Source organism: Monopterus albus, unplaced genomic scaffold (assembly GCF_001952655.1).
Source record: "Monopterus albus unplaced genomic scaffold, M_albus_1.0 scaffold221.1, whole genome shotgun sequence".
NCBI classification, from domain to species: Eukaryota; Metazoa; Chordata; class Actinopteri; order Synbranchiformes; family Synbranchidae; genus Monopterus; species Monopterus albus.
The window spans coordinates 593,827-603,769 of record NW_018128101.1 but is presented as its reverse complement, the minus strand read 5'-3'; the positions used below and the strand labels follow the sequence as shown (position 1 = coordinate 603,769).

General features: G+C 40.8%; 1 protein-coding gene across 13 annotated transcripts in view; it reads right to left on the bottom strand.

Moving 5' to 3' along the window:
• Positions 1–9,943, bottom strand: part of LOC109971339 (disabled homolog 2-interacting protein) — a 133,157-nt gene that overhangs the window by 14,344 nt on the left and 108,870 nt on the right. For all 13 annotated transcript variants that reach the window (XM_020619503.1, XM_020619501.1, XM_020619505.1 and 10 more), the window contains one exon: positions 1,757–1,901. In XM_020619503.1, the coding sequence (XP_020475159.1) occupies positions 1,757–1,901 (145 nt within the window). The remainder of the gene's footprint in view (positions 1–1,756; positions 1,902–9,943) is intronic.

Below are 9,943 nucleotides of genomic sequence, written 5' to 3'. Positions count from 1 at the left end.
TATGAAAATGTCAAACAACAGGGAACGCAGTGTGAAATTGTTCTTAGGCAAAAGAAATTATTTTTTTACAGACGGATGACTCTAGTTTGACTTCTGACAACACTAAGACTGAAAGATCCACAAAATTCTTATCAGCCGAATGAAGTTACACTCACAAAAATGGTGGCAAAAATGACTGTTGTGTTACCTCCATCTGGATAAAAGACAGACAATTATAGCAATAACCTCAATGAGTCAACAACCCGTGAAGGAAGCACATCTTTAGTTTGACAGTGGTCTGAGATCCGCTCTAATCAGTATCACTGAAATGGAAACAGGAGTGTCTTTCCCCCTTCATGGTCTGAAGAGAGGTTTAGTTCTCCTTATGCTGCCCCAGTCGCAGTTTCAGTGATTTCAATAGCAAGATGTCAAACAACAGAAATTCCACTTAAGATTCAAAATTCACCAGCCTTCAATCTTTTTTGGGATTTTCCCTCCACAATATTAATAATAGTAAGGTCTAGACCTGACTTTGCAAAGTGTCCTGAGACGACTTCTGTTGCAATGTGGTGCTATACAAATAAAACAGAATAATAATAATCACCTTTATTGGCCAAGTATGTTACACAGTGAATTTGTTCCCGGTACAGAACCGATGACAGCCATCTGTGGCGCCAACTCAACTGATGGCTTTAACCATCGGGGCAACTTGGGGGTTCAGTGTCTTGCCCAAGGACACTTCGACATGTGGACTGCTGGCACCAAGATTTAAACCTCCAACCCTCTGGCTGGGAGACGACCGCTCTACCCACTGAACCACAGTCGCCCCCATTTGAACTGAATTGAACTGAAACTGAATACAACTCTGAACCAACCCCAAGAGTGACATGCAAGGATGCAGGCAGCATTTCTTGTTGCAAACAAAGCCAGAAAGACACACACAAAACAACATAAACACACTGAGCATTAATATTAGCTGGATACAGTGCCAGGAAGGATGGGTGTCATTTGTAGATTACGGTAAACTACCGCTGTGTACCCGCCTGAACCAGTGAGGGAGAAAAGCATCCAGTACATACTGAGTACTTATTGTTAGGGCCGTAGGTGGACAAACACACTTGATCTAACCTTGGACTAACACTGTAGAAGTGATAGTATGGGGTCAAACGACAACCCCATAATAATTCCTGTATGTTTAGAACATCTGTGAACTCAGATAAATCTTTTCTTCTGCTCGTCTCTTGCATTTGGGTCTACATTTGAAGTGCTCCTCCTGAGTACCGGTGTTGACAGAGAAGAATATTTTCATTCACCTATCTGAGCTACAGTGTGGAGTTCAATTTCAGATGAAGCAGATGGGCCATCTGTCTTTATCGTGTTGTCCACAATGAGCCTCTAAAAGAAAAACTAAAATGACAGAGATGGTGCTGCTGTAGTCAAAATGAGGGAGGGGGCCTTTAGTCTCCATTGCCATTAATGTTTGCTTAATTGTACTTTACACACTGAAAGTTATCGACACTGCAGCTGCCTAAATATTTTCCATGAGAGAATGACAAAGCTCAGAGAGGAGACTGAAGATGACAGCAGGAAACAGATATGCTGGGGGCAAAGGTGAGCAAATACATTACATTGTTCTTCCTCCTGCAGCTCACAGGTAAGACCGACGGATCCACAGGGGCACATACAAGCCAACAGTAACAAGATAAATACTAAAATGGTCAATCTAGAAACAGACAAACACAAAAAACTGAAATACATCTGCCTCTGCTCCACTCACCGAGGGCATCCTGCAGGTACTTTTGTCCCACCAGTTTGAGGTATTCCTCTATGGCCTTTGTGGCTAGTGTGTTTTCTCTGAAGATGAGGTGCTCGTTCTCCCCACAGCGGTCCACCTCTGACATCATTAAATCAGTGAGGAAGTCCTGCAGAAAAACAAGACGGGTACAGGGTTAACCACAAGTCCTATAATCCACAGGTAATGAATAAGCCGATAAAGATGCCTGTCCATTTATTACTATTTATATCATTTATTCACTTCCAGCAGACATGGAGCATCATTATCACTTATTTGGATTCTCATTTATTGTCACCTGACCAAAGTAAATCCAGTAGTCACTCTCCTAGATTACAGAAGCTTTTAACTATCAACTATTTTAGTGATTAACTTTGTAAAAGTTAGTGTGGCCTATAACTTCACAAGTCGATGGAAGCATCCTCATTAAGTCATGAAACCGGTGGCCATTTTAAGACCAAGTACTGTGAATCATCTTTATCACCGTTGCTCTGTGTGTTTTCTGTCAGCAACAATGTGACAGGTTTTCAAATGACATTATGACCAATAAACATGAACAAAGCACAATTCTGTCATTACAGTAAAATAGAGAAAAACAAAATAGTTCTATTCATATCATCCTTTGAAAGTGACAGATCCCATAACTGAAATATGGAGAGAAGCATTTTGTTTACTACTGAACAGACAAAAATCTGTAACAGGACTCACATTTGCACATAATGGCAGAAAAGTTTCTTCTTTCATTCAAATGTTCAAAGAGTGACTCTGTATCTGTTTTGCCAGACGTGGAGTGAATGAAGACAGTGGTGGTGTTTACAACTAATATCTGTAGTATTCATCAGGTGAAGAAAAATAAAAAGTGGAGACAGGAATTAAAGCTCCTAAAAGTCAAACTCTGAAAGGGGAAGATGGAAAATGGAGCCATCTGGGGATGACTCATCCCTTGTTTAGATCCCTGCAACAAATTTCTGGGTGTACTCTCATGTTAGTCCCTTGGCAGCTTGTTAAACTGGGGAACCAGCATAGTAGTGAGGGAGAAGAGAGGCGAGTGACAGATGTCTGGAGAGAAATAGAGATGGCGAGAGTGGTGGTCTTTAAAGAACAGAGGAGGCGGCAGAAAGCAAGTGACAGAGCTTCTCAGACCGTCTCTGTAGCTGCTGCTTAAGCTTGTTATCTGGTTAATCAAAGATACACCGCAGGGATCCAATCAACCACTGATGTGCAGCAAAAAGAGCCTTTTTTGTTAACGCATTTGCACATTCCACACATGTACCAGATAAACTAAGTTTAACAAATGTGAATATCAGTAAACATTTAAATTAAATCCAGACTGTAGCATTAGAGGTACATATGTCTATTTGTGTGTGAGTTTGTAGTTGATCTGAGGTAATGAGACAAATAGTGCATATAAACTAGTAAACATTTTTCTTGTGTTACTGTCTCACAACACTGAATCAAGAGGGATTTAATGTAGCTTGTTTAAACACTGATCAACACACCCTTTTAATAACAGAGATCTTTGTAAAGTGCAATAATAAATGCATTAATTACAAATGTGTATATACAGTATGTTTGCAGTATTCATTAGAACACAACTCAATTATCATTGATGCAATCAAGTAGTTTCGAGACAATGACAATCAACTTTGTAAAAACGGTGACAGAACAGCACAAGTCATGAGATGGGTACAAGAACGTTTCTATATCACCGAACCTGCCTTCAAATCGGCCATTAAGAAATGAGTAAAGAAATGGTACCTAAAAACTGACTGAGTGTGCACGAAGTAGACTGGTGAGGGAGGTCGCCAAGAAACTTAGCGAGAACTCTGAAGGAGTTAAAAGCTTCAGGTTAGAAACACTGAGTAACAGCAATAGCAAAAGCTTCAGGTTAGAAACACTGAGTACACAGCAATAGCTGACGGATGCATCACCAACTGCAGCTTTTTTGGAGAGTCATAAAGAGGAAGTCATGCCAGAAAAAGAAAGAAAGGAAGTAACTCAGCTGGGCAATATTTGCATGATCTTATGAGACCAAACCTAAATGCTATGTTACACTGCATATTATCAAAAACACAGTGTGAAGCATGCTGGGAATGCTTCTTTTCAGCAGGTCCCAAAAGGCTCTTGAGAGTAAAGGGTAAAATGAATACAGGGATATACAGGAAGAGGAATACCTGATGCAGTCTGTAGCAAAACTTGCAGCTTGGGAGATTTGTTTTCCAGCAAGGCAATGAGCCAAATGACTTCCAAACAACAATCTTAATGTGCTGGAGTGGCCGAGTCCAGGTCTCAATCCAACTGAATTTGTGGCTGGACTTAATTTACTCACCATCCCATGCAACCTGAGAGAGCTTGAGCACAGACAAAGCTACCAAATGTTTATCTATTAAATACTGACTCAAAAGGGCTAAATGCTCACATAAACAAGTGATTTATATATGTACTCCACTTAGAATTATTTGTAGAGATCTACTTCCTCTTTTACATTAATAGGTCGGTATCAAAAATCAGCACTGTTCTAAGACAGTGAACATGAAACTTGCAAAAGGGAGTGAATACTCTAAACAGGTACGAGAAATCACCCCATGATATACGCTAGTCCAGAGTTGGCATTAAGCCGCCAACATTACAATTTATGTTATCGGTTTACTTAATTAAAAGCCATTACATCAATTGTAAAGGACTATTCTTAGCATTATATTTGTCATCTTCAAGTCATTTTGTCAAGAGCTCACTGGAGGAGTTCAGCACGCACACAGCACAGTGTCTCGTGAGGAAACCTAATGTCTCGTGGTGTATGGACACCCATTCCATCATTAGACCCAGGGTCTTGTGCTTCTTTTTTCACTGGCAGAAAATGTCATCCAATTAGGATCTTTCTTCTAACCTCCACCCTTCTGTGGCTGCATCCCTCCATCCTCTCTGCTCTCCTCGTGTGACCACTAAGAGGAGGTAAATTCAGGCCTTATTAGAGAGGATGGTCAGATGAAATAGAGGAGAACGACAGAAGGGAACTCAGAAAGGCATCAGAAAAGAGACAGAATAATGTCTGGTGGTAGCCGAAGCAAAAATTACATCTAACTACCTCTATCAATGGCCTCCTACAGTGACCTGCTGCACATGAACAGACATTCGTTAGACCCATTAACGTAAAATTAGGTGGATGTTTCAGTCCATGTGCATCTGTGAGCGCAAGTGCATTTCAGTTTGGGCATTTATGCAAGAAAGCTTGGAAGTTAATTACAACACATGGATATGAAAAAATTAGTGGGACCAAAATGGTGGATTTGCATTTCTTTGCTTGAAGTACAAACTGCACACATTGCATATGCTACGTATACCATCTTTCATTGCATAAGTCCTTAAGATTGATTTCTTACCTTCCAGGTGCCAACTGCTCATTTCAGTATGCTACTAAACTTAACTTGTTGCAACCAGACATTTCCTTAATATTTTTTTCCAAAGCTGTACAGCATGTCAGTGACGGTGTGGGTAAGATCAATATGAAAATGTAAAGTTTGCATTTGGAAAACAGTCGTTTGTAGTAGTAGCAGGTGATTTGCTTATGGAGAACCAGCAGTATCATTAATGTCTGAGCAATCAAGTCCCTCTCCTCATCCTTCTGCCTTTTCCTCTGAAGCCCTCCATCCTCCAGCACCCCCCCTCAGTGCTAATAAGGAGAAGTAGAACTCTTTCTGTATCACTGCTATCTCTCATCAGCCACCCCATGCTTCATAAAAGACCTGACAACCCCACCAACCACCATAATGCACAGAGAAAGGAGTGATAGGAAGAGGGGGTCAGGGTGGAGGGTAGATGGTGCAGCACAGCTGATCAGATCTAATAAATAGCAGGAAGCAGAGTCCTGTCGAAAGAGACAACGTTTTACTTTCCAGTAAAAACTCATCAAGTCAGCTATAGACAACTCTCTAATCAGCACTAGGCACAGCGCCATTTCCATGGCTAGACAGCAATATTCCACTGCATAGTGTGGAAGTTTTGGAGCCAAAATACAAATGCACAGGCCTGTACTCAAGTCTGAAGAGACAACATGTCAGACAAACAGTAAACAGTGATATTTCAAATGACATGTTCTGCAGCTCTGATGCCTCGAGTCTGAGACAGAAAAGCAGAAAAGCAGATGAAAAAAGCTCATGTTTATGCTCTAGTGCTGCTCAGGGGCCCGTTTCAAGAAGGAGGTTTAACAAACTCAGAGTTCAGGTTTGAACTCTGAGTTGACTTACCCAGAGTTGGAAAACTTGGAGTTTTCGGTTTCAGAACAGCTGAAAAGAGTTGGTTTAATCAACTCTGAGTAGGTTGACTCAGAGTTAGGCGCGTGCCACGCGACTATAAAAAGCCCTGAACAATGGAGCCTTTTTTTGTTGTTGTTGTTATGGTAATATAAACAAACAAAAAATACGAGAGCGAGAACAATGTTAAAAATATACTGAAGCAAGAAAAAGGAAGAAAGAGGCAAAGCCACAGAACAACTTCTCAAAATTAAACCTTGTTTTTATCTTTCTAAGAAATGTTGGTGTGTGTGTTACTACATACCCCAATGATACCCAACAGAGCATGCATAAAGAGTTTCATTTGGCTGCAAATGCTTATACAGTACTTTGTTCAAAGGCAGTTTTTTTTCTTTTGAATGAATAAAAACACTATTATTGCAGCAGTCATGCACTGTGGATCTAATAGGATCCGTTAGAAAACAAATAAAATGGAAATTACCTGTTGATACGTGGAAATAATGGTAAGAAAAAACAATTGAACATGAGAGAAAAATAGAAACCATGTAACTTTAGCATCCTTGTCCTTCTCTCTTTCTGCTTCCACTGGACTCCCTCCCTGGAGACTGGTGGCTAGTATTACAGTGCTACAGCTTGCAGCTTTTCCTGTGAGGGTCACATTGGGTTGATGAAGAGGATTGGAGGCAGAGTGGAAATGGAGGTGGTTCCTCCCATAGGCACAGAGACATGCCATTTTATATGAAAACAGGAAAGGCTGCAGGTCTTGCAACTTTGCTGCTAGTGCAAATGATCATTGTGAAGATTGATCTAACTGGAGGCGGTCTTACACAAAGTGTCATCAGCCTCCTAACATCATGTTTACTGACTTGCTGTGCATATTCCCCATCTGTGGATTTCAGCTGTCTTGTATTAACAGTTACAGTAATGCCATCACTACACCAAGCCCTGTAACTTACATCTCATTATTAGTTTGTTGGTGTTTAGTCATAAACTAAAGTAGCGGACAAGGCATTCTGACTTGATAACGGTACTAATGCCACATATATGTCTGCACCAACTTGGTGAGGCTCAACATGCTGCCAAGGATAAGAGGAAAGCCAGTGTTTTCAACCAAGCTATGATCACCAGCTCTCATATAAAGAATATATTTATTTTCTGTTCTATGTATTATTCACTCTCTTTCTTTTTACCATTTCAGCACTTAATCTGTTTGCCTTGCTTTGCACATGTATGGTAGACATATAAGACTATAAAATCAATAAATAAAAAGCTCATGAAACTGATTAGACAGACAGATACAGAGAAAAGAGACAGAGAGGGACAGACAGCCTGTATGTAGTGTTAGGGCTAACTGACATGTCAAGGGGCTTCCAAATCAATGAGTTGAGCTGAAGGTATCCCTCTGCAGTCTGCTGCTGTTTGATCCACATCCAGACAATGTTGGTGCAAGGTGAAACAACATTCCTCTAAATGCTGCCTCCTTCTTTATCTTGTTTGTATTCCCCCTATTTGCTGGTGCATTCACCTTCCTCTGTTTTCGCCTCTCCTGCATCACTCCCAGCTGTCAGGGGATGGTCAATAAAAATCATGCTGGAATTATTAAGCAGTCTGAGGATATGATGCACTGCCTTTGTAGTGCAAAGTGTACAGAGGAGACTATGAGGAGAGCAAGTGCACTGATGTGCGTGACAGTTACGCTCTGTTCTGGTTGGAGCCTATACTGTAGATCTAAGGCCACCTGACAAGCCAACATCTACTGTGCTTTATGTCTTTTATGTCTCTGTTTCTCTGCCTCAAACACTCTTCACACACACAACTACACACCATCTGTATGTCTCCTCCTACAGCCATCTTAGGGACGATAAGGGCTAAATTATATGATAACAGCTATTAAAGAGTCTGGTGACACAGACATTACAGTGCCACATACTGAAGAAAAAGGAACCCACTAAATAAAACACTTTCAGGTTGCTGTCAAAATTAAAAATAATGCTGACAAGCTCCTTGTTAATGAGAAGGGTAGTGACAAGTGGCCAGCATGTTATAAACACTCATCGACCCTCATTCAATATCCTGCTAAAAAGACCCACAGCAGTCGAGAACTATCGCAGCCCTTCATGTCATGTTAATAAATCATTTGTCACACTGTATTACATCCGTACCTTAAACAGTGTCTATGTGCCACAGCTGTGCTGATGAGCATAACTGCCCACTGATGACAGTTCTGAATGCTTTGCCGAGATGCTCGTGCTTCACGTAGCCCAATTTACCACAGAGGATGTGAAGAGGAGAGATTCACATATTTCGCCCTCCTAAGCAGGGCCGTTAGTTTACCTTGAGGAGTAGTAAAATAAAAATGCAGTTCCATAATAACCAGAACACCATCCTCCTCTGGCCAGTTATCATAAGGATAAATCCTCCTTATATTCACTTCCAACAGTCGCTGTGGCTGAGAGGAGCAGCAACGAAATGAGAACTTAATCTTCCTGAAGGCTGAGGCACCGAGAAGACGAGATCAATAACACAGAGAATTCATGCCAGCAGTGGATATTTTCAGATGAAACAAAGGCACACTTGTCCAGGCAATTCCAACACAGGAGAGGTCTTGTTATTGTTACTGAGAAACTTCAAATAGTGCTGCTTGGATTTACAGACGTAACAGGAGACAGCCTGGGCTTTACAGCAGAAAATGTCATGATCGGATTTCTTATTTTGATTTCAGTAGTTTTCTAAAGTTTTTACTTCAACCCACGGTGTCATGTCTGACCTGATCCTGTGCTAAGACCACATATATCTTAATTCAGCATCAAGTCTACTTGCTCATGCATGAAGCTGAACGAATGATCTGCAATCACATGATAATGTCTTGTGATTATACACTGGTGTATGTTTAAAGTTAGCATCTGTGCAGCAGTGCTGGGGGTGCCAGTCATGCTCACCAATACATCCAGACATTGATTCAACATCAGAAATGACATCTCTCCAGACAGTTTTGGCCTCGAGATGCAGTGAAGCATGATAAAGAGATGAAGGAAGACAAAGATGGAAAGAGATGGAGCGGGTGTGCAACAGTGCACAATATTCGAGGTATAATTATTCTGTGACAGATGATAAAATGACACAGGACGAAGCAAAAGTGCACAAGCGCTGCACACTAGTAGTCGTCACAAAGTGAAATATCAAAACAGCCAGCTGCCTTTACAAGCTGCTTCTCACCTGTACACGGCTGATTAAATACACCTCAACAGAACATCACAGCCAGAACAACTTTCTGCATCTCCAAAAACAGTCTTCTGCAATCGCCAAAGCAACTGCGATTCACAGTCTGTCGTTCTGTCTATAGAAATCCATGGTGCAGACAGAACTGGACACTGATTCACGGATTTGACTTAAGACAACTAGCTGGATCATTGGAAGACTACACCAAGGAGAGGGGTAAATAACCAAAGCCTCCATTAAACTTCTGCAGGAAAACAATAAAACCAGGCTTAGCAGATTTTCCAGAGTTTATCCTTACTCAAGGAAATTGTTTTCCTCCTAAATATAACTCACCGATGCAGGAAAGGCTGCACACATACTGACTGCAGAGACCTTCATCACTGGATTGTAAATGACAACGCAACACCAGCCAAGATGTGTGTATACAAATCATGAATGCAGCAGAAGACGATATTCTAATTAGGCCTGAAAATATTTTAAGATTTGATTTGATTTATTCATTCAAGCATGTAAAACAGTTATGTCAACACATGTAATTTAACACATATCCAACAATAATAATCCAATATCAATTTGCTTATACCTAGTACATGCTTGAATGGAGTAGGAAGAAGTTAGACTTATCTAGTCCTACCCCATGACATCATTTTACAACTTTTAAATCCTAAGCAATATCTCTACATAAATAATTCTCTTCTGCGCT